Source organism: Cebus imitator, unplaced genomic scaffold (assembly GCF_001604975.1).
Source record: "Cebus imitator isolate Cc_AM_T3 unplaced genomic scaffold, Cebus_imitator-1.0 Scaffold18, whole genome shotgun sequence".
In the NCBI taxonomy this organism is placed as follows: domain Eukaryota; kingdom Metazoa; phylum Chordata; class Mammalia; order Primates; family Cebidae; genus Cebus; species Cebus imitator.
In genome coordinates this window covers 17,134,204-17,160,713 of record NW_016107333.1, presented here as the reverse complement: position 1 = coordinate 17,160,713, position 26,510 = coordinate 17,134,204, and the positions used below count along the sequence as shown (strand labels likewise).

The window sequence follows — 26,510 nt, the reverse complement described above, 5'->3', positions numbered from 1 at the left end:
ATATACCAAGGTAACTTTTCCCCATCCCTGCTTTGTGGGATATTTCATGAGGGATAGCCTTTCAAATTGTTGAGAAAGCTATTATGTGTCTGTAAGGCTTCTCTGTATAGAACACTGCAGTTCCGTTCATCATTTCTTCTCTGACATGGTTTCAAAATTATATGCTATTCCTATTGCTTTCCTCTGGATGACTTCTATTTTGTCACCCTTTGTTGTTAAAAATAAATTACTCCCAATTTCCTGCTTTCAATGGATTATAGTGACTGTAATTGACTCTCTGACGTGTCAGGGTCTGGTATGGTCTGAAAGCAATTACCCTGACCTTGAATTCTGCTGTACTGTAATATCATTGTGGAAAAAGTAGGAATTCATAGTAAATCTTTATCAACCCTAGAATATACTTTGGGAGATTTTTTTAAAATATTAGTTTATTTTTTATTAGTCTTTTTCTTGATTGTGAAGCATACTTTATAAAGGTAACACATAAAGATGGTCCACAACTCACGATGGTTCAACTTATGAGTTGTTGACTTTGCAGTGATGTGAAAGCAGTATATGTTCAGTAGCAATCATACATCAGATATTGAATTTTGACTTTTTCCTGGGCTAGCATTATATCCTGTAATAGATACTCTCTCATGATGATGGGCAATGGTAGCAAGCCACAACTCCCAGTCAGCCACATGATGGCAAGGGTAAATAACCTATACTCTACAATGTACTGTGTTACCAGATGATTTTGCCCAAGTGTAGTCTAATGTAAGTGTTCTGAGCACATTTAAGGTAGGGTAGGCTAAGCTATGCTGTTTGGTAGGTTAAGTGTATTAAATGCAGTTTCTACTTACAATATTTTCAACTTAACTTTGTGTTTTTTGTAAACTAGAGGAGAATCTGTAGCAAAAATAAAACATGATTAATTATGAATTTCATCATGCAGAATTTCACAGTCTTCTCCAGCAGACTGTAAACTTCCTTAGAGCAAGAATCATGTCTGGTTAGTTTTAAAAAATGTCCAGCACTTAGCACATAATTTATATATATGACATATATATAAATATACTATATATATAACATATATATAGTAGATGCCCAATAAACATTTGTTGACTAATTAATGCCTTATGTACAAGAAATTAAAATCTATAATGAAATGAATTCTAATTTTTAGAATATATCAAAAAAATCAATAATGTAGAACTGGACCTACATTTTATCCTAACCTGAAAAGAGCACCTTAGTGTATTAGTTAACAGTATTTACAAGGAAAAATACTGGTGTGCTAGATGGGAAGACTAACTCTAAATGACAGAAAACCCAATTAGCAATGGCCCAAACTTTAAGAATATTGTTATTTATGTAAGAAGCCTGGAGAAACTGGCCCTGGGTCTATTTGAGCAGCTCAACAATATCATCAAGGTCCCTGGCTCTTTTTATCCTTCTGTTGCCATTCTTGGCTTGTTACCTTTTTGATCTGAAACTTCTTGCCTTCTGGCCACAAAATGCTTGCCCTCACTCCAGATATCAAAACTGCATCCAAAGAGAGGAGCCTAGGGATGACCTTAGCTCTGAAAGAGCCTCCTCATGAGCTTCTTCTCTGGGGAAAAGTATTTTTCCATTAGCCTTTCAGCAAACTTTCCCTTACATCTAATGGGCCAAAGTTGAATTATATGGCTATCTCCAGGAGGTCGGCAAAGGAGTAGAGTCTTGGGACTGACTGCTGATTAGTTAAACAATAATTTATGCCACAACTAGATAATAGATACAGATTATAAAAAAGGGCAATACCTTTACTAATTCAGTAATAAATTCAGTCTTTCTAAATTATGAGGACTCTTTAAAATATCTCTGATGATACTGGCGTTGTATAATTCTATAATTTATTCAAACAGATGAATCATAAGCTGTCAATCACTTTGGAAATAACTATTGAATCTGATTATCTTTTCTAGTTTTTATAAATTAAACAAAGCTGTTTCTTCATCACAAACCTGTTTTTATTTTTTCTTCTTTTCAGGAGTCCTATCCAAAGAAGAGAAATTACACTATGGAAATTGTACCATCTGCTTCTCTGGATACATTTCCTTCAGAAAATGAGAACTTTCTGTGTGATCTCATGGACACAGCTGTTACAAAGAAACCTTGCTCCTTAGAAATCGCAAGGGCATCTTCCCCAAGAACTGGTAATATGTCTTACTCACAATTGGCCTGATTCAATTTGAATGCTTGTTTATGTGCAGATGTATCATTAACATTTTGATTTCCTACTATGTTATCAAAATGCAAGTTCCCTCAATGTGTTCCCAATAATTAATTTTTTTCATTTTGAAGTGAGTCCAGGTAAGTCAAAAGGTTTTTGATTTGAAGTCTCCTAACTTCCTGGTAAAAGCCCTAATGGACATGGTAATGCCTTCATAAAGATACTTCCAAACCTTTTAATAGCAAAAAAAACCTTCTAGGTAAGATACATAGCTTTGGGTCCTTCAGGAGTTCATAGCCAGTTGGGTACCAAGGGTCTTTTTATGTCATTTTTTGCATCCTATCTCTTACCAAGTTATCAAATCTTACATAGCTGCTTTGTGTATTTCATGTCTTCTACGGCATTATCAGATCCATTATTATATTTTATTTTTTTTTGCATTACAAACTAGTCAACAAAGCAAGACAAATATTATCCCCATTTTGCTGATAAAGAAATTAGAGCTTTAAGATCAATAAATAGTGGGGCCTGTGCTTGAACGTGGATTTTCGACTACCGTCATAGTTTCTTTCTATTACTTCATCACTCACTTTAAGAAAGAATACAGAGTAATTACATGAAAGCTAATGAAGGGGGAAATTTTCAAGAAATTTCAAAGTGATCAATATATTTAATGCTGCAAAGGAGTTGTAAGAAAAGTTCTGAAGAGAGCCTATTTTTGGGTTTGGTAAGGCAATTGCAACTTACTTTTGAATGGTAAATTTTAGAAGTGATGTGGTAAAAGTAGATGTCTGGAGGTTAATAGTGAGACACGGGGAAATGAAGTAGAAAGTACAAATGACTCTTGCAAGGAGATTAGAAGAAGAGGTATGATGGTAACATAAGAAGAAAGCTGGTGCAAGAGGGAAATAGCTAGTTTATTTTAGGAAAAGTAAGACTTGGTCAAGTCTAGAGCAATTTTCTGGTAAAGCAAGCTACTGAAGATAAAGAATAAAAAGACAGAACAGAATGAGTAGAAGTAAAAACTCAGCTAGTTTAGGAAAACACAGACATTGCTTCCCCAGATAGTAGAGAGAAGACAGCATGGTAATGAATACAGAGAAATTCTGAAATATTTAGTTTCAAATGGATTCAATTGCTGGGTAAGATGTGAGGTTATTGGCTAAAAGGAAGAGCTAGATCTTGAGAAGGGTTAAGATAAAATCCAGGCCAGGAGCGATGGCTCATCCTGTATTTCTACCACTAGCCTATTATAGACACTACCTCATGCCTGTAATCCTAGCCAAGGTGGGTGGATAATTTGAGCTCAGGAGTTCAAAACTAGCCTGGGCAACATGGTGAAATCCCATTGCTACAAAAAATAAAAAAATTAGCTGGACGTGATGGCACGTCCCTGTAGTCCCAGCTATTCAGGAGGCTGAGGTGGGAGGATTGCTTGAGTTTGGGAGGTGAAGACTGCAATGAGCCATGGTCACACCACTGCACTACAGCCTGGGTGTCACTCAGTGATACCCTGTCTCTAAATAAATAAATAAAATTCAGAAAAGCCATTATACATAACAGTCTAGGAATTTTGTACAGGTGAAAAAATGGATTTTTGAGCAGTACTGAGGCTAGGGTATTAATGAATCATAAACATACAATTGGAAGATTTTTAAGGTAAGAGTGTGGTAATGAAAATAGTAAATTTAATGCACATTTATTATGTGGCAGATACTGTTCTAGGTGCTTTAGATGCGTTATTCCATATGATTCTTACAATGCTGTGAGGTACTAATACCATTATTCTCATTTTACAAATAAGGAAACTGAGGCATTGAAACACTTGCTGACCTCCCAAGGTTACATGTTAATGAGGGGTGGATTTAGTACTTGACCTTGAGTTGTCCAACTTGTGCTCTTAAACATTATGTATAGCGCTGCATTGTATTAGGGGATGAAGTGGGGGTAAATATTGGGAATCAAGTACTGAAACCCTCAAGAAATGTAGAGATATGACCGGAGGTCCACATATGATAGCAGCAAAATTACAAAAAGAATGTTATAGAATTGCATAAACTTCAGATGAGCATCAGATTTTGGATTAAGGCCAAAGAATAGAGAATGATCCAGAGAAGTCATGAAGAATGAAAACAATGCTGATCCCAGAAGTTGACAACAATGAGGACTCTTCCATAAGAGAGATAATGAGGGAAGTAACATATTGTAGGAAAGCTCCATTAAAGTAGGAAAATGCAGGAAATAGATGTTCAAAATGTGAAAGAGCTTTAATTGGGACACAGAGGGTAGGGGAATATCGGGGTGATAGAGGAAGGAATGCAAGAATTGAAGACACAACTATGTATCGATTAAGTAGCCAAAAACTAATTGAGTTCCTATGCATGCTAGGGCACAGTTCTGAATACGGAGGATACAAGGATTAAAATGACATAGACACAGATAACAAGGCTGATCAGGCTCAGGTCAACTCTGACTGAAAACAAATAAAAATACTGGATATAAATATAGAAAGGAAAAACTTTTTAAAAGTATCAAAAACCTGATAGGAAAATTACATAAACTGAATCACACGTAAATTAGTAATTTCTTTTTATCAGTAGGTTAGTAAGAAATAATCAGGCCAAAACATTAGTGAGAGTAGGAAATAAATACAGCACTAAAGCCACATTTGTCCTGGGGGAATTTGCTGAACCTGCTGATGAATTTCAGTGTTCAAGGCTTCTGTGGCTTTGGATGCAGAAAACAAATATCTGTGCCTGCACAGCTCAGGGACTCTAATACGAAATCCTTCCTCCATAGAGCTGGAATTCCAAGGGCTATACCTTCAGAGGAATCAGAGGTAATCCTGTATTCCCTACCCCAAGGGAACTGCAAAGAAAGGTGATTTGATGTGAGCAGAACAAGGCAGGTTAGGGGTGGGAAATTCCTAAAAATTATTACCACTAACTAGCCCTCACAGATTGCCACCCAAAATTCGTATCATCTAGGTGGTCCAAAAAATGTCAATTCATGAATTTAGTCATACCCTCAGTTATCAAGTGGAAGAAATGTAATCCCTCTGGAGAGAAATATACTTTCCTTTAAGTCCCCAAATAATTGCTATAAATACTTTTCCTATTAAAATTAGCAGTTTTTAATAATTAAGCCTATAGGGAAAGAAACCCCAAACAGGAACCAACAAAAACAAGGAAGAGCAGTTCCACACCTTAAGAGCTTTCAAATATTGGAATTAGCAGATGTAGACTATAAAATGACTGTGCCATTATAAAGGAAAAATAAGTCTGAAGGTATTTTTTAGAAATAGAAACTAAAAAAAAAATGACCTAGCATATTGGAGAGAAAAAAAATATTTTAGAAATTAAAAATCCAGTTGCGCGCGCGCGCACACACACGCGCACACACACACACACACACAATATTTAGTACTCTGTGGATGAGTGGAAAAACAAATGAGATTCAGCTGGAGAGAGATATAGTGAACTGGAAATTAGGCCACAATACATTTTTCAGAATGTTGCCCAGAGACAAAAATGTGGAAAATATGAAAGAGAAGCTGAGAGACTTGAAAGATACACTGCAAAGTTTTCACATGTCTAATCAAAGTTCCAGAGGAGAAAGAGAGAATGTAGCAAACATAATATATTTGTGGAGCCAATTTTTCAAAAAGCATGGCCTTACTCGAGCAAAGAGAGAAGAGTTAACTCTTCAAAGTGAAGAGTTAAATTCAATAAAGTACAATAATTGCTAAGATTATTTTCACAAAGAGTTCTTCGGGAGCAGAAATGGGAGAGCATTTAACCTTACCTGGAGCTTGAGGAAGACATAAAGGAGATGATGCCTATATCAGTTATCTATTGCTACTAACAGGCTACCCCAAAACAAACTGACATCAGTCATTTATTTTGCTCACAAATCTGCAAGTTTGACAGGGCTTGTTAGGGACTGCTTATCTGTGTCACATCTTATGAGTTTGGGCTGTTCAACTGGGGAATAGAGGACCACTTTTAAGATGGCCATCTCACATAGCTGGCAAGTTAATGTTGCTTATGTACCAGTAACTTGGCTAAGGCTATGGACTGGAAGATTTTTTTGCTCTCTGTGTACTGCTTGGGTTCCCTCCTGACATACTGGCTAGATTCTGAGAGCAAGAATCCCCAAAGAACTAAGAGGAAGCTGCATCATTTGTATTATCTCCTTGTTCTGGAGGCTGGAAATTTGCAGGGTACAAGCATGGTCAGGTTCTGGAGAAGACTATCTTCCTGACTTGTTGAAGGCTGTCATCACCCTGCTTACTGAAACTCTTCTTTGTACATGCACAGAGGAAGAGAGGGAGTGAGTCTTACATTGTTGACCCAGATCTAAGTAAAAGACTGCAGAGAGAGAAGAAACCTTGCTTCAGCTTCCAGTTAATTTTTTTTTCCTTTAAGCTTTCACCAACGCCTTTCTTACAGCTTTTAAGGCTTCCATTAATCTATCCCTTCCTTGGCCCTTTTGACTTGATAGGCACTGGCTTTGAGGCTTTTCCAGCTTCTGTCTGCTGCCTAATCTCAGTGCTAATGCCACATATTTTAAGTTTTTGTTTTGGCAGCACCCTGTATCCAACTATCAAAATCTATTCTGGCTATTGTTGCTGCATAACAAGCTACTCCAAAGCTTAGTGAGTGAAAACAACAGTCATTTGTTTTGCTTTTAAATCTACAATTTGGGAAGGGCTTGGCAGAGATAATTTGTCTCTGGAGGTTTTATTCTCAAGATCTACACTCATATTGCAGGCATGGCCTACTTGGACTTTCTCATGGTCTATGATGGCATTCTAAGCAAACATCCTAAGAGAATGAGACCTCAGAAGGCAGCATCACTTTCATTGTAGTCAAGAGCCTGCGTACATTTAAGCAAAGGAAATTTAATTCTTGCCTCCCCTTGATGAAGGAATATTAACTAAAGTCATGTTATAAGAAGATATTGTTGCAGCCACTTTCAGAAAATATAAACTCCTACAATGCCTGAGTTTGTTGTTGTTGTTTAAATCGGATAAAGACTTAATTTGCATGGATGTATAATTTTCCCCAATTGTGTTTGATCACTTGGATTTAGTATAGAAGAAGCCAGTTTGTTCAGTTGACCCAGGCTTAATTCATAATAATTGGTAGTCTTTGGGCTGTGATCACAAATTCTAAGGTAAAGGAGTCCAGAATTGAAAGGGAAATTTTGTGGTTTTTAAAAAATGATCAGAATTGGGATGAATGTAGATCAGAACAGTTTCTATGCAATTTTACATGAAATCTTAGCAACTCAATCCCACAGAATTGTACCCGCCACACACACACACCGTAAGCACTATAGCAGGCAGAGGAGAGAGCATCAACATAACTGTCACTTCTTTTCTGGTTAGGTAAGGAAACAGTTTGCACTTTTTTCCTTTGTTGATTCCATTAATCCATAGTTTAAGTTTTGCATCAATCCTATTACTACCAAGTCTCTCAACTAGTCCCTTGTGACTCATACCTAGTTTTGCATTTCCCCCTTAGGGCCAACTAACTGATCTGGTGAACCTAGGGAAGTCACTGACCTCTCTTAGAGTTACTGATGTATTACCTTTGTTACTAAGTTCTTTATTGATTAAAGGTAGAACTTGCAAATGTGGAGACATTTCTTGATGCATGGGAGTTTTTTAGAGACCCTCAAATTGATGTCGGTGGGTGAGCATAGAATGATACTAGTGTGGAATACATAAAGAACAAGAAGTGACATGCAGAAGTTTGGATTTCATTTTACAGCAGAAGTGAAGATGGAGCTTGGATTTCATTTTACAGCAGAACAAACATGATCAGGTTTGTTTTAGAATGATCCCTCTGGACTTAATGTGGAGTATAGATTGGAGAGAGATGAGGTTGAAAGCAGGAAGATTAATTAGTGAATCAGTGTGTATACTCAGCAAGAAATGACAATGGCCAGAACAAAGGCAATGCCAGCAGAGAAGGGCAAGAGAAAATAAAGCTGAGAGGTGTGTGGGAGTAAAGCTCATCCCTTCTCACCTTGAGGATGCTGACATTTGGACAATAAGTAGCCAAGGAAATTTGAGAATTGTATTTCAGGGAATGTATTGAATGTATTCTATAGCTTTAGGTTTACTGTGGTAGGCTACAAGGCTTAGGCTTACGGACAAAATGGGGATTACTGCTCTATACAAGAACTGCATGCAGAAGATTTCCTGGACGGATGGGGTGGGTGGTGAGGGGGAAGGGAGAGAGAGAAAGATTGAGGGGTGATCAAGTCTTAAGAGGGGCTGTTATGGATTGAATTGTTTCCTTCCTCATATTATCCCCCTAAAAAGAAAGGTTGGAATCCTAACCTATAGTACTTTAGAATATGGTCTTATTTGGAGAATTTGGAGATACTGTAGAGTGTCTGTAAATATAATCAAGTTAAAGAAAAGTCATTAAGTGGACCCTAATCCAATATGACAAGTGTCCTTATTTAAGGGAAATTTAGACTCAGAGACAGGCACCTGTAGAGGGAAGACAATGTGAAGAGATACCAGGAAAAGGCAGCCATCCACAAGTCAAGGAGGCATGGGACAGATCCTTCCCTCACAATCCACAGAAGGAATCATCCCTGCCACCTTGAGTTTGGACTTCTATCCTTGAAAACTGACGCAATACATTTCTATTGTTTAAGCCACCGAGTTACTAGTACAGTTGGCCCTCTGTGTCTGTGAGTTCCACATCTATGGATTCAACCAACTACAAATTAAAAATATGTCAGAAGCAAAAATGGATGGTTGGGTCCGTACTGAACATGTACAGACATATTCTCTTGTCATCATTCTCTTAAAAAAATACCATATAGCAACGATTTATGTAGCAGTTTATTGAATTAGGTATTACAAGTAATCTAAAGATGATCTAAAGTATACAGGAGGATGTGCGTAGGTTTTATGTAAATGCTACACCATTTAATAGAAGAGACTTAAGCATCCATGGATTTAGGTATTCTCAAATAAGCAATCCTCCTCAACTGGGAGTCCTGAAACCAATTCCCCGTGGACACTGAGAGATGGCTGTAGTTTGTTACAACACCCCTAGGAAACTAATATAGGGGTCAAAACTGAGCACACAAATTCAATACGTAATAGGGAGAGGCAATTGGCCACAGTACAGAACACAACCTGCCTGGCTTGTGTATCTCAGAGGCTGAGCAGCTAAAGGTTGGTTGTGACTGGCAACATTGTATATTCATGTGTATATAATATGCATTGGCTCAGAAAATCACAGTTAACTTTCCTTTCTGTGGTCTCTGGTATTTAGTAACTAGAAGGGCTAGTACAAAATAAATCAAATCCTGACCACAGGAAAAAAAATAATTCAGATCTACTAGTTTAATTTAAATAAAAGCAACTTATTAGTAGATCTGTATTCAGCAAGATTTTACAGTTCAACCAGTAAATGAAGGATACTATTTCCAAGGGGCATTTTACTAATGCCTCATGACTACTACAGATTTCACATGGAGTAAAGAACAAGATTGCTCTAGTACTGGACTTATTAAATAAAGACCAACAGCAGTCCAGCACTTGCTTGGTGAATTTGCTAAGATTCATGTTTATGCAGCCACTATTGAATCCTATCTGTTTCCTTTATCGCATCAAGCACAGGACCTTGTGTAATTATGGTGGTGACTCACTTGCATAAATGAATGAATAATTGAATGAATGAATGCATGAATGGATATTTAAAAGAAAATGTCTGTAACCTCAGTAAAATCCCTTATGAAATAGCCAGGTACCATCAAATATAATATTTTCTTGTCTCCCTTTCATTCGATTTTAACCTTCCTAGGGGAATTTTTCCATTTTAAGGTAACTAGGCAACCATATCACTTAGTACAGGCATTGTATACTATGGATACTCAATAAATCCCTTTTGATTAATGAGCAGTTTACAAAAACACCAGCAAAGACTGCTTATGATCATGCTGAAAGAGAATAGATGATCTCTTATTTAAAAAAAAAAAAAAAAGGACACATTCAGTAGCTCCATGCCAAGACTTAGTGTGGATCTTAGTTACCTCTGTTCAATTTGCTAATGTGCTTATTGGACTCTGGTCAACCTGAAATGAAAATGCCATCTGGTGAATAATCCACACTCTACTTCACCTCTGCAACATCTGAAATAGGTAGGAGTGTGAGGGTGATTCTGTAATTTGTTTATACCTAAATATTTTTTGAAATGGTAAAACTTCCTTAATTCTAATGCCAAAATTTTGAAATTAAATGAATTCAGACTGGACTAGAACAAATGTTTATCTCTGCTGAGCATGTGGGTAGTGTCAACATGATTTCTATGTGTATATTTAACTCATTTAAGAGAGCAAACTATTTTTGAGCCCCATGGAAGCATTCTTTTACATACAAATACTGGCCTTGCTGATAAGAACCATTTTTATCAAACAGTAATTATTTATTTGGCATTTGCTCTGTGCTCAGTGCTGTCTTAGCCATTTATTAAAGCAGATATCTACATGATGAATTTGTAAACCAGTGCTAGTTCATGGATGGGCAAAGAGAGGAAACAAGGGAGGCAGTATCTGAAGGGAAATCCTGGTAAATTACCTGCCTCCTTCATCCATATGGAGAGTTCACCAATTAAAAAGTATAATCATCTCATATTGCTCAACTTGGTAGAATTGTGTTGTAGCTGGAAAAAAACTTCATAAACTACACACATACACACACGCACACACTTTTTCTCCCCTATAATCAATTTTATTTGCAATGTGTGTGAATAACATGAAATGTAGACTAATAAAATTTCTAAAAATACAAAAATCTCCTGCTAAGTTGATGATTTGATGATGTGGGAATATAGGCTCCGTATGGTGTCATGTATGCTATCCTAGGCAACAGAATTTCTCCTATAATGTCAGTGTATGTATAATAACCAGGTAAACATTCATTGATTAATAAGTTCATGCTCATCAATATCCAGTGGACTTTCCACCATGCTTCACATTCCACTCTTGTTCTGTGTTGCTTTCTTCAGCCCTCAGATACTTTCCCTCCCTTGTCTCTCACTCTCAGCAGATGGTCTCATATTTTAATTCATAAAGAAAATTGAAGTTATCAGATGGAACTTTGGTAACTTCCTCCATTAAATGTTTAAATATGACTGCCCTGTGGCATTCCTCTTGCTCCTCCCTCCTGTTAAGATAGAGGGGATTTTCCTCCTCCTGCCCAAGGTTGGCTCTGTTTTCTATGCACCAGGTTTTTGCCTTCTCAGGAATATGACCCCTGCTTTCAGACTTTCTCTCCTCTATATTTTTAATTTTCCTTTTTTACTGCATGATGTACAACAACATTTAAATCTGCTCCAGTCTTTATCATTTGAAAAACTGTAACAAACAAGAATAAGTAACAGCAAAAACAACAACAAATAAAAAGTTCCTTGAGCCTACATGATAACTCAGCTACTATTATCTCTTTATTCCCATGCTCTCAATATGTTCATTTCCCCTCTTTGTTTTCACTTCTGAGCCCACCTTAGTCAGGTGTCTATTCCCTACAACTCTGTGGAAATGTGCTTTCTAAAGTCACCAATGACCTTGATGTCACAAAAGCCAAAAGGGCATTTCTTGATCCTCACTTTGTTTTAACCTCTCAGAAGCATAGGTTGGCGACACCTCTGTCTGAGGACCCTTTCTTCCCTTTGCTCTCTAAGGCAGATTTTTATCTTATTAAGGTGCTCCTTCTCTATTTGGACAGCTGACATTTTACTGCATGACTCTAAAAGTTGAGAGTTCCTCAAGGCTTATAAAAAGTTCTCTTTATTCTTTTTACTTTTTTCTCTTTATAAATTATCTCATTTATAGTATGGCTGCTGTGACAATCAACATGCTGAAGATGCCCAAATACTTATCCTCCAGTCTAGACCACTTCTCTAACTCCATGCCCAACTATTCATCCACTGTCTACTTAACATCTTCACTTGTATATCTCAAAAGGCACCTCAACCTTAACATATCTAGAACTAAACTCTCACATCTTTCCCTCCAAACTTTTACTTTAGGCTGAATTTCTCATCTCAGTAAATGACTTAATCATTTGTTCAGCTGCAGGAACCTGAGAGTCATTCTTGCCACCTCCCTCTCTGTCAGTCCTCATATTCAAATAAGTCAGGTCTTGTGACTTATAACTGGAACAAATAGTAGGGTGACGGTAATTAGGTAACTTTCTCTCCCTAACTATCTCTCAAATCCGTCTGCTTCTCTTAATCTCTGTCACCACCAGTAACTGTTCTGGACTATTATAATAGTCTCCTAAAGTCCTGTTTCCCTTTTAGCACTGCCTTAGCTGTGTCCCAGAGATTCTGTAGGTTGTATCTTCTTCTTTGTAGCAATGTGAATTTATTATTCACATTGCAGTCAAAGTAATCTTAAAATCATAAATCAGATTGCATCACTCTACTTAGACTCCTGCAATAACCTTGCATCTATTAAAGATGCAGATTTTTAACCACTATTTTTGCTTATACTCTGTAATATTTAAATTTAGATTATCCTGGCTGGTTTGCAGTTGAAACCTTGACAAGAGTTGTTTTCAGTGCTCCCAAAAGAGGCAATATTGTCTGCAAACAGGAATAGTGTGACTTCCTCTCTTTCTGTTTGGATGCCCTTTATTTCTTTCTCTTGCTTGATTACTCTGGCCAGGACTTCCAATATTATGTGAAATAGGAGTGGTGAGAGAAGGCATCCTCATCTTGTGCCAGTTTTCAAAAGGAATGCTTCCAGCTTTTGCCCATTCAGTATGATATTGGCTGTGGGTTTGTCATATATGGCTCTTATTATTTTGAGGTCTGTGCCTTCAATACCTAATTTATTGAGAGTTTTTAACATGAACTGATGTCGAATTTTATTGAAAGCCTTTTCTGCATCTATTGAGATAATCATGTGTTTTTTGTCTTTAGTTCTGTTTATGTGATGAATCACTTTTATTGATTTGTGTATGTTGAACCTATCTTGCATCCCAGGGATGAAGCTTACTTGATTGTGGCCGATTAGCTTTTTGATGTGTTACTGGATTCAGTTTGCAAGTATTTTGTTGTGGATTTTTGCATCAGTGTTAATCAAGGATATTGGCCTGAGGTTTCCTGTTTTTATGGTGTTTCTGGCAGGCTTTAGTATCAGGATGATTCTGGGAAGGAGTCCCTTCTCAATTTTTTGAAATAGTTTCAGTAGGAATGGTACCAACTCTTCTTTGTATATCTGATAGAATTTGGCAGTGAATCAGTCTAGTCCTGGGATTTTTTTTTTTTTTTGGTTGTTAGGCTATTTATTACTAATTCAATTTTGGAGCTTATAATTAGGTTGTTTAAGGAATCAATTCCTTCCTGGTTTAGTTGTAGAAGAGTGTATGTGTTCAGGAATTTATCCATTTTTTCTAGGTTTTCTAGTTTATATGTATAGAGGTGTTCATAGTAGTTTCTGATGATTATTTGTATTTCTGTGGGGTCAGTGGTAACATCCCCGTTGTCATTTCTTATTGTATTTATTTACACCTTCTCTCTTTTCTTCTTTATTAGCCTAACTAGTGGTGTATCTCATTAATTTTTTCAAAAAAATCAGCTCCTTGATTTGTTGATCTTTTGAATGGTTTTTCATGTCTTGATATCCTTCATTTCAGCTCTGATTTCAGTTATTTCTTTTCCTCTGCTAGCTTTGGGGTTTCTCTTGTTTCTCTAGTTCTTTTAGTTGTGATGTTATGTTGTTAATTTGAGATCTTTCTAGCTTTGCGATGTGGGCATTTAGTGCTATAAATTTCCCTCTTAACACTACCTTAGCTGTGTTCCAGAGATTCTGGTATGTTGTATCTTTGTTTTCTTTAGTTTCAAGGAACATCTTGATTTCTGCCTTAATTTTGTTAGTTACCCAAAAGTCATTCAGGAGCAAGTTGTTTAATTTCCATGTAATTGCATGGTTTTGAGTTTAGTTTTTTAGACTTGGAGCTAGAGGTCATAATCCTCAGCAGACTAACACAGGAACAGAAAACCAAATACCATATTTTCTTACTTAGAATTGGGTGCTAAATTATGAGAACTAATGGACATCATGAAGGAAACAATAGACCCTAGGGCCTACTTGTGGGTGGAGGGTGGGAAGAGGCCAAGGATCAGAAAAAAATAGCTATTGGATACCAGGTTTAGTACCTGAGTGATGAAATAATCTTTACAACAATCCCTGAGACACGAGTTTATCTATATAACAAACCTGAAAATGTACCCCTGAACCTAAAATAAAAGTTTAAAAAGAGGCAATACCATTATAGCTCACAGAATTCACAATTGTGTAATTTCAGTGCATACTAACAATTAAGCTCTTTCTTCATGGAATCACTCAGTAACTTTGTTTAACAGCTGCTGCATACAACATTAATTTGGAAATAGTGTTATACTGATATATAATCTTACAGAAATCTTACATAATGTTTGTAGTCTCATATTTAACACTGATTTACCCTACTTGCATTTTCTAGACTTGTCAGATGTATCTACTGCAGACTTACTAATTCTTTCCATAGATGCTGTATTATTCATTTATTATTATATGAAGACTACTACTTCTGTCTTTACATACTCCTAGGCTCTAACTAAGTAAAATTAACACAACTAACTGGCATACAATACATTCACACTGTACATTTAAAAAGTAGCAATTTTACATGGATTATATTGTATTCTAAATTTTATCTAGTATATAATATTTTATGCTTATATTAGAATACACAAATTCAAGAAGCTTATAATAGTTTTTCGATTGCCCTTTCAGAGGCAATTTATAAAAAAGTGGAAAAGAGAAAAGTAGATTATTCTTAGGCATTATTTTTGGAATTAACAGACTAGGTTTGAATTGTTTAGAAAAATTGAGAACTAAAAGTAATTTTGTCATTTAATCACAGTAAAGAATTAATATACAAAATATATCCAGATCTATGATTTTATCACATTTATCATCATATGTAATATTGCAGTTGTGAAAACTAAAACAGCAGAGGGGAATAGTTTGTTGAAGGAGCTAAGAATTCAGAAGCAAATCTGGCATTGAGAAATCTCTGTAGCTCTCAGTGCATTATTCAAATTAATTCAGTATTCTCTTTAACTGTTCAGAACTGTCTCTTTTCGTAAGATCATTCATTCATTCATCCATCTATCAACCAATTCATTTATTGAGGACTTATTATTTTCCAGGTCAAATAGGTGTATAAGACACAAAGACAAAGAAGACATATTAAAAATAGGGTAACAGAGAGGCTTTATCTACAGTACTTGGCAAAATAATAGCTTAAAGCACTCTAGATACTGGGATTTAAGAAGGTTCAAATACTATTATAACATCCAGAGCTGTATATTTTGCTATCAAATTTGGCCAGGCTCATTCTCTGTGGGAGTCTATTCTGTTTATATGCAGAATCCAGAGAAAAACTGCAGGTGCCATTTAATCACATAGGATTTCTATGCTTTCAATTTCCATAGAACCATTCAATTTATTACAAAATAATCATCTAGTGTCTTCTGTGTCTTTCACCTGTGCATAAAGGCAATAAAAAAAGAATAATAGAATGCTAAAAGCTATGCCATAAACATGTCAAGAGCAGTGAATCGGTTAAGCACTCTATTCTTTTTGAAAGTAGTTGACCGTTAGTCACAGGCATCTGTGAGGATGCTGGATTATCATTTCAACTGAAGCATACTTTGGTTACTGTAACCAAGTGAGTAAAAGTGATTTGTCTAAATCCTGAGATACGGTGATACAGAAATATTTCTACCTTTTATTTCCCTTAGGAAATTCTGTTGGATGACATTGCTACTTTAAAATTTTTAGCATAGCTACTAATATAATGCTTCTTTTCTCTTCTAGTAGCTTTAAAATATGTATTCTCATTATGAAATTGAATACATTTTTATTACTTTTGTTCAATATATAGAAAGTAAAAAGAATAAAAAGTACTTTCCCCATATCATACTTATCACAGCAACTAATGTTAATATTCTGATGTCTTTTCTTTGTTTTTGCTGTGCATAGTTTTTGCATCAGTGTGAACATTTGGTGTATATACATTTATACTGTATTCATTTTTAAATTGATTTAAACATTTTTATTATAGAAATATAACATGCTCTGTAATCTTGGCAAGATCTGTCAAGTTTTTGTTAAAGAAACCCTTTCCCTATTTTCTCCTGCCCAATGTTCCAAAACAATAATGAAAGATAAAATAGTAAAACAGAAATTATAAACTCCACATGTGCTGAAAAACAAAGAAAATATCTTGATACTCAACTGGATCAGAAGCACAAAATAGAAAGTGGGACGTGAATAGCAGCCCAGCTGGCCACTTGGTCCAGAAGTAGGCAGAGCAGTAGGGAGACTGCATTCTTAAGGGTAATGGAGTCTAAAAGAGCTTCACTTGAGCTGGGGCCAGAAAGTCTGGTCATCTGCTGAGAATGAGCAGCTGGGCATATACATTTCCAGACAATAAAAACAAGCAAAATAGAGGTTTGCTAAAGAACTAGAGAAACAAAGATACTTAATAATATTTATTTTTGTTAAGAAACATTTCTGGCAAAAATTTTGAGAGAAACCACTAAAAATTAGGAAAATATATCTTCCAAACCAAGAAATGAAGAGTAAAAGAATAAAGCAACATTTATTGATTAAAATGTCCCTAGTTCTTAGAAAAAGGAGTGAAGGAAAGAAGAAACATGGCAAACCAAAAATGCAAAATGGAAGATAACTAATGAAAAACAAGGAGATTATGTTGGATGCATTTTTTAAGATTCTTGCTTTTTATGAGTCAAACCTAAATCACAGTGACACAGAAAGTTTGAAAGAATTAGGTTAAAATAGGAAAGATCAAGCAAAACCAATATAAAGAAAGGCATTGTAGCACTTATCATTAGTCAAAATTTAATTGAAGGCTAAAAACATTAAAAAAAGATAAAGAGGAATGCTTTATAATGATAAAAGAATCAAAACACAGAAAACACAATACCAAGAAGATATCAAAGCCATAATTTTTTATGTATAAAAATACACAACACAGCCTTGAAATATTAAAAGCCAAAACTGATAGGATTTAAAGAGAAACAGAAATCTACATTATGTGCAAGATTTTAATGTCATGTTTCATTCAGGATATTGACAAATGAAGAAACATAATATTAAAATAGAGACTATTGAAAATAGAATAAGCTTGATTTAATAGACTTATCAAGGACTTTATGCCTATCAATAAAGGATATATATATTTTTTTCAAGCACATATAAAACTGAGAAAAATTGACCACTTATTAGGTCATTGTGGCAGTCTCAACACGTCAGAGAAATAAGCTACAATCTCAAATCATAATACAATGAAATATGAATCAACAATAAAAAATATAAATCACATTACATTTGAAAAATGTTCCCCTTCCATATTGAATGGCTTACAAATTACTAAAGAATTAAAATCTATAAACAATGCCTAACTTTATATATGCAATGCTAATCATTTCTCCCATTCTGCCTGACCCAATTGTTCCCACTCTTCAACTCACCTTTATTTTAAGCAATACTCAAAACTCAGTGTATATTCTTTAATATACAAAGATAGAAAATCATGTTTCTGTCATGGTGATGATAATTGTAATTTGCCAACGCAAAGGAAACTGAAACAGTTGTTTGTTGTCTAACAGAACTTTAAAGATAATCAAGTGGGAAATAATAAGAGGTATATTCAGCAATTATGTAGTAAATTTGATAAGAAATTTGCTCTTCAACAACACTCAACAATAGTCTAGCGTACAGGGATCCCCAACTCCTAGGAGAAGGGGGAGTGTACCAAATCAAGGGAATACCTTGTGGTTCAAAAGGACCTGGATGGCAGACCTTGAGTACCAGATATTTCTGCTGGTATAAAGTTTCCTTCAGCAGGAGCACAGTTGCAGTGCTGGGTTTAGCAGGGAAAGTCTTCAACTCTAACCCGACAGTCAGACAGCCCTGGTGCATTTGAAAGGCCTTAGAGAAGGGGATGTCTTTCCCCTGTTGTCTACCATGGCAGACACAGTTGGGGCTTCTCCTATGGGACCTCAGCATGGGTACAATAGACAGCCTTTCTGAAACATGTCCTAACTGCATCCCCACAGGAGGAGTGCTCTACAGGTTCAGGCTTGCATAAAACACAGAGTCACTTCCTCTCTACTTGGACCATCAACATTCCTACAGATGAAAAGAGTTGCCTATCTGATCTGCATAGCCAGAGCTCTAGGACAGGAACGTGTCTGAGAGGAGGATAAGTTTTCTGCTGATCTGACAGAGGAGCTGAGGTGACTGCAACCCTTCTCCCTGATAAGATCTTAGTGCAAATCATTGTGAATTCCTCCAGCCACCTCTGTCAAGGCTGAGACCTCTGCCCACCATTGGGTGTTGCATTTACCCACTTAGTTTAGCCAGAACCAGTTCCTATCCAGGGACACCTTCCCTACCAGCCTGAAGTCTGAACTATCAAACCAACAAATAAAATACTGGGGAAAAATAAATAAATTTTAAAAAAGCACATGCCATGGGGAAATGAGATAAGCTTTAAAAGACCTCTACTATTCCAACCCCATAGGGGACAGTGAACTTGTTCACACACTGAGCACATTCTTAATACAACCAGCACATGAGAGAGCCATCATACAAAGACTGTCTATAACTAAGGAAATCTCATAGTCTTCACCCCTGAAAGCACCAAGAACTAAATTAGGCTATAATTAGACATTAAAGTCATATCCTTTAGGGGAAAAAAGAAATATAAAAACAAAAAACACAGTCAAATCCAACATAAATTCAAGAATAATTAGAAGGAATAGTCTACCCAAATGAAAAAGTATTAGAAAGGTAACTGGTAATCTGACAAAACAGGATTCTATAACATCTCTAAAAGATCACACTAGCTCTCCAACAATGGGTCCAAACCAAGATGAAATCTTTGAAATGCCAGATAAGGAATTCAGAAGGTTGAGTATTAGAGAAGGATGAAAACCATCATAAAGAAATTAAAGCAGTTAAGGTTATGAATGAAACATTTTCTAAAGAGTTAGAAATCATCAAGAAAAAACAATCTGACCGTCTGGAAATGAAAGATACACTTAGGGAATTAAAAAAATGCAGTGGAAAGTTTTAACAATAGATTAGAACAAGGAGAAGAAAGAATTTCAGAGCTCAAAAACAAGGACGTTGAATTAACCCAATCAGACAAAACAAAGAAAAAAGAGTCAAAAGATATGAATAAAGTCTTCAAGAAATATGGGATTATGGAAAATGACCAAACCTAAGAATAACTGACATTCCTAAGGTAGAAGAGAAAAATTGTTTTCTCTTCTAGAAAATTTCTGAAAAACTTCCCTGGCTACGTAGAGATCTAGATATCCAAATTCAAGAAGCTCAAATAAGTCTTGGTAAATTTATTGCAAAAAGATCTTTACCAAGGCATATAGTCATCAGGTTATCTAAAGTAAACATGAAAGAAAGAATTCTAAGAGCAGTAAGACAAAGGCATCAGGTAACCTACAAAGGAGAACCTGTCAGACTAACAGCAGAAACCTGACAAGCCACAGAAAGGACTGAGTCTTCAACTTTCTTAAACAGAACAACTGTCAGCCAAGAATTATATATCCTGCAAAACTAAGTTTCACAAATGAAGGAGCAATAAAGTGATTTTCAGACAGATCTGGAGGGAACTTGTCATTACCAAACCAGCACTGCAAGAAATGCTAAAAGATATTCTAAACCTTGAAAAAAAAAGCCCAATATGCATCAAAATAGAACCATTTGAAAGCTGAAAACTCACAAGGCCTATAAAACAATGACACAATGGAAAAAAAAAACTAGATAAAAACTAATATGAAGAAGAGAACAGAATCTCACATCTCAATATTACTGTTTAATATAAGTGGCCTAAATGTTCCACTTAAAAGATACAGAATGGCAGAATAGATTTTTTTTTTTTTTAAATCGCAATCCAAATATTGGCTGTCTTCAGGAGATTCACCTAACATGGAAGGATTCATATAAACTTAGGGTAAAAGGGTGAAAAAAGATACTCCACAAAAATGGAAACCAAAAGCAAGAAGGAGTAGCTAGTCTCATATCAAACAAAACTGATTTCGAAGCACCAATGGTTAAAAAAAGACAAAGATGGTCACTATATAATGATAAAAGGGTCAATCCAGCAAGAAGATATTACCATCCTAAATATATATGCACCCAACACTGGAGCACCCAGACTTATAAAACATTACTACTAGACCTAAAATATGAGATAGCAACATAATAATAATGGAAGACTTTAGTTTACCACTGACACCACTAGACAGATCTTTGAGACAGAAAGTCAACAAAGAAATAATGGACTTAATGACATGCTACAACAAATGGAATTAGCAGATATTTACAAAACATTCTACCCCGGAACTACAGAATATACATTCTTTTCATCAGCATGTGGAACATTCAAATAGAAGTTGAGCTATTGCTGTTTGCAGATTATACAATTTTATCTTTACAAAGTTCTAAAGGCTCTCCAAAAGACTCTTAGATTCGACAAACAAATTCAGTAAATTCTCAGGTTACAAAATCAGTGTATACAAATCGGTAGCACAGCTATACACCAACAACGATCATACTGAGAATCAAATCAAGAACTCAATCCCTTTTACAACAGCTGCAACAAAATAAAAATACCTAGGAACATACTTAACCAAGAAGGTGAAAGATCTCTACAAGGAGAACCACAAAACACTGCTGAAAGTGATCATTGATGACATAAACAAATGAAAACAAATCCCATACTCATGGAAAAATGACTATACTGCCTAAAGCGATCTATAGCCTCAATACAATTCCCATCAAAATACCAACATCATTTTTCACAGAACTAGGAGAAACAATTCCAAAATTCATATGGAGCCAGAAAAGAGCCCACGTAGCCAAAGCAATCCTAAGCAAAAAAGAACAAATTTGGAGATATCACATTACCAGACTTCAAATTATACTGCAACATTATAATTACCAAAACAGCATGATACTGGTATAAAAGTAGACACATAGACAAGTGGAACAGAATAGAGAACCTAGAAATAAAGCCAAATACATACAGCCAATGTATATGTCTCTTTGACAAAGCAGACAAAAACATAAATTTGGAAATGGACACCCTATTTAATAAATGGTGCTGGTAAAACTGGCAAGCCATATGTAGAAGAATGAAACTGATTTCTTATCTCTCACAACATGCAAAAATCAACTCAAGATGTATCAAAGACTCAAATATAAGATGTGAAACTATAAAAATTCTAGAAGACAATGTTGGAAAATCTTTTCTAGACATCAGCCAAGGCAAAGAATTTATGATTAAGACCCCAAAAGCAAATGCAACAAAAACAAAAACAAAAGAATAAATGGAACCTAATTAAACTAAAACACTTTTGCATAGCAAAATAAATAATTATCAAAGTAAACAGTCAACCCAAAGAATGAGAGAAAATATTTGCAAGGTATGCATCCGACAGAGGACTGGTATCCAAAAATCTACAGGGAACTCAAATCAGCAAAAAACCCCACAAATAATTTCTTCAAAAAGTTGTCAAGGACCATGAATAGACACTTCTCAAAAGAAGATACACAAATGGCCAATAAACATGAAAAAAGTGCTCAACATCGCTAATCACAATGAAGTACCACCTTACTTCTGCAAGAATGGCCATTATTAAAAAGTCAAAATACAATAGATGTTGGTGTGGATGTGGGGAAAAGGGAACACCTATTCACTGCTGGTGAGAATGCAAATTAGTACAACCTCTGTTTAAAACAGTATGGAGACTCCTTAAAGAGCTAAAAGTAGATCTCCCTGCTTATATGAGTTCAACTTTTTTAGATTCCACATACAAGTGAGGTCATGCAGTATTTGTCTTTTTGTGCCTGGTTTGTTTAACTTAGCATAATATCCTCTAGATTCATCCATACTGTCACAAATGGCAGAATTTCCTTCCTTTATTAAGGATGAATAGTATTCTATTGTATATACATGCCACATTTTTTTTATCCATCCATCCATTGATGGTCAATAGCATTATAGAAACTTATTGCAAAAACCAGGCAAATTTGAAGAAAGCTTTATTAATGCTGATAAGTTTAGAGCTATTTTAAAATTTATGCAATACTCCTTTGACTTTTCTCTTAATATTGCTGATTCAGAAAATTTACTTAAACTTGAGCAGACATAATTTTGAAGTTGAAATGGTTATATTTCAAAGTCAACTCAATTCTAAAAGTAATGAACCAGTTTTATCAATATAGATGCAAATTTTAAGGGAAAAATGATTTTTTGTATTCAATTCAGTTATTTTAAAACTTTATGTTTAGAACAACTTGGTTATATGAATCCACTTTTTCAACTGTAATTCTACAAAGTCTAAATATACATCATGTGTTTTCCATTAAAGTTTACTGTCTGAATTGACATGTGCTAAAAGTATAAATTGCACATCAGATGATGAAGACATATAAGAATGTAAAATATTCTATTAGTAATTTTTGTTTTGGAATGCTAATGTTTTGAGTAAATTGGGTCAAATAACATTATTAAATTTTATCTATTTAAAAAGTTTTAATATGGCTACCAGAAAATTTAAAGTTACATATGTGGATCAATGCTCCGATAGAGAAAATTAAAGGGTAATTCAGTCTTTCCTCTAGCATGATTGATCAAAATTAAATTTTTATCACTGTTTTTTAGAAAATTTATTTTAGCATCACAATTAGTTATTGGTACTCTCATGCTAATTTTGGGGGTTGTTGCAAATTTGATAAAATCCTTCTTTCACATCAAAGCTTGAAGATTTGGAAGAATTTTCTACTGGCTAATTTTGTACATTTCAAATCTTACTCACTACACAAACATTTCTGGTACTAAGCATCATAAGTCACACTCATATCATAATATGGCTTTAAAACTTTCCTTTGCATTACCTGATAAGTTGGCACAGAAGGTGGTAGGGGCATTCCTAGAAGCCATTCTTACATCTGAACTGTATGTACATGGGAGTGACTTTGAACTTCATAAATGTATATTACTAAACCCAAGTTAAATGTGCCCAAGATTCCCCTTTCCCTTAGCTGTTTTCCAAAAATGTCTGCAGCCATTCTAATACTACCCAAAATAAAGAGACATATGATAGGGAAATTAAAGATGAAAGAAAAAGAGGTATTAACCTTTTGCAATTAAAATATTTACTCTTACACAATTTACAAAAACATGTAACCATGAGAAAACATTTCTAGCACCCTCTCAACATCACGGGAGGGGCCTATGAAAGGGCTGGACTCTGGAGCTAAAACTGCAATATTTGCCTCTGAGTGAAAATGTTTTGCTTTAAAGAAATGGAACTATTTGTACTTTTGTGCATATTACTTTCCTTACTCAAAGATATTTCAAAGAACTTCTCCAAATAAGTTTATGTCACTGTACTTCATTCTTTTAAGGGTTGCATAACATTTAAAAACATTATGCATTGTGATTTATTCTTTGTCTACCAGTGAGCATTCATTTCATTTTGAATTATTTTTTCATTTTCCACTAAGTACAAAACTGCAACAAACATCATTGTGTACTTGTCTTATACGAGGTGCTTTTATTTCTATGAGAGAAATTTCCATGTGGGTCAAATGTAAGTTAATCATACATCCCAGTTTCCCTGGAATATTCCTGTTTATGGCCTAGCATAGTTATTACTAGCACTCCCTTTCACTCTTAAAAGTGTCCTAGTTTGGATGATAAATGTTTGCATACAAAAGATACATATATTTTAATATCTATGATAGTAACAATATTATTAAGAACTTTTAATGTGCCAACATTGCTTTAAGCACTTTACAAGTACTGTCTCATTTAGTTTTCCACAAAAATGATATTATCATGCTTATTTTACAAATAAGGAAACAGAGACATAGAGAAATTAAGTAACTTACTCAAGGTGGCATTGCTAGTAAATACGGAACCATAATTTAAACCCAGACAGTCTGGCTTTAGAGTAGGGTGTCAAACCAAGCTGGTTCGCCTAAGACTGAAGGCATTTCCAGGATGTGGGCTTCCAGTTGTAAAACTGAGAAATAACCTAGCAAACCAAAGTGACCTGTGAATGAGATGTAGAGGGACTGATCTTGACGCCATTGCTTTCCAAAACAGCTGTATCAGTTTCTGTTGCCACCAACAATGTTAGCCTGCAGCCTTTTTCTCCACAACTGTCATATGAAGCCTCTAAGATAACTCCCAATGATCCCCATTCCTGGTATTTATGGCTTTGTTTAATCTCTTCCCTTTGTGTGTAGACTGGACCGAGTGATTTGTTTCTAATAAGAATACGGAAAGAATAATGCATGTCATTTCTGAGATCAGGTTAGAAAAAAAACTCTGGCTTCCATTTGTTAGCCCTCTCCTGCTCTCTCGTTCACTTATTCTGATGGAGCACTTTGTGTTCCATGGAGCGGCCTATGGGGCAAGGAACTGATGGAGGCCTTGGATCAACAGCCAGTGAGAAACTGAGGGCCTCAACCCAACAGTTCTGTAGGAGCTGAATGTTGCCAGCAACCATGTGAGTGGTCTTTGACATCAGTTTCTCCCAGTCAAGCCTCAGATGAGAACATAGGTCCAGCTAACACGTGAACTCCAGCCTTGCAAGACCCTGAGTCAGCAGAGCCATACCTAGACCCTAACCATGAAAACTGTGAGAAAATAAATATTTGTGGTTTTAAGTGGCTAAGTTTGGGGGTAATTTGTTGCACAGAAATAGATAGCTAATATAATCTTTATTTTTCTACATTTTGATTCTTCCAGTGAAGATAGTGCAAAATAGATATCCCTTTTTAAAATTTTAATTAGCACTTCCTTGGCTACTATTAGTTCAAGCTCCTTTTCAAATAGTTGTTGATAATTTAGATTTGCTTTTCTCTGAATTTCTATTCATATCAATTGCCCAATTTTATATTGACTATTTTATCACTTTATAGATCACAGTTATTAACCTTTAATCTGATACACGTAGTGCAACTATTCTTTCTCAATTTATCATTTTCTGATGATTAATTGTGATATCTTTTCAATTTTTATTTTATTTTATTATTTTATTTTTGAGACAGAGTCTCTCCTTGTTGCCCAGACTGAAGTGCAGTGGTGATCTCTGCTCACTGCAACCTGCACCTCCCGGGTTAAAGTGATCCTCCTGCCTCAGCCTCTTAAGTAGCTGGGGTATCAAATGTGCACCACCATGCCTAGCTAAGTTTTCTATTTTTAGTAGAGATGGGATTTCACCATGTTGGCCAGGGTGGCCACAAACTCCTGACCTCAAGTAATTCACTCAACCTCAGACTCTCAGAGTGCTGGGATTACATGTATGAGCTGCTGCACCTTGCCTTCAATTTTTATGTAATGAAATATGTCAATCTTTTTCTTTCTTTCTTCTAGGTTTCTTGTCTTGATTAAGAATTCTCACTTAACCCAGGCTGTACTAATGAACTGCTATTTTATTTTTATTTATTGTTTTATTGTTTAAATTCAATTTTGTAATCCATCTGGATTTTTTAATAAATTTACTTTCTTTCATTTGTGTTGTGATTATTAATTAAACAAGCTTTCCTTTTCCTACTCAAGTACACTCTGTTATTTATAAAATGCTATATATTTGGACATATTTTTATTGCTTTTTTAAATGACTAATTAATGTAATTACAGTAGCTCTATAATCTTTTCTACTATTTGGAAAGGCAACTCAACTTTTACTATTATTTTTCATACTTTCTTGGTTATTTTGGGCATTTATTTTACCATATGAATTTTAAGATAATTTCATCCAATTCCAAAAAAACTACATCCAAAAAATGGAATTCTAAAAAAAAATTGAATTTAATTTTACTCTTATATTAATTTTGGAGAATTGCCACTTTTATGTTTTATATTCTAGGTGTATTCAGATTTTACATGACATTTAAAATATATAGTTTTTTAAAAGATGTAATTTCTTTTTTTTTTCCCATTTATTTTATTGCATTTTAGGTTTTGGGGTACATGTGAAGAACATGCAAAATTGTTGCATAGGATCACACCTGGCAGTGTGATCTGCTGCCTTCCTCCCCATCACCTACATCTGGCATTTCTCCCCCTGCTATCCCTCCCCAGCTTCCCACCCCCCACCGTCCCTCCCCTATTTCCCACCAACTGACCCCAGTGTGTAGTGCTCCCCTCCCT

At 35.3% G+C, this 26,510-nt stretch overlaps 1 protein-coding gene across 16 annotated transcripts in view; it reads left to right on the top strand.

The window, feature by feature from the left end:
• Positions 1–26,510, top strand: part of ANKS1B (ankyrin repeat and sterile alpha motif domain containing 1B) — a 1,267,908-nt gene that overhangs the window by 477,514 nt on the left and 763,884 nt on the right. For all 16 annotated transcript variants that reach the window (XM_017511074.2, XM_037734055.1, XM_017511056.2 and 13 more), the window contains exon 10: positions 2,015–2,180. In XM_017511074.2, coding sequence (XP_017366563.1) covers positions 2,015–2,180 — 166 coding nt within the window. The remainder of the gene's footprint in view (positions 1–2,014; positions 2,181–26,510) is intronic.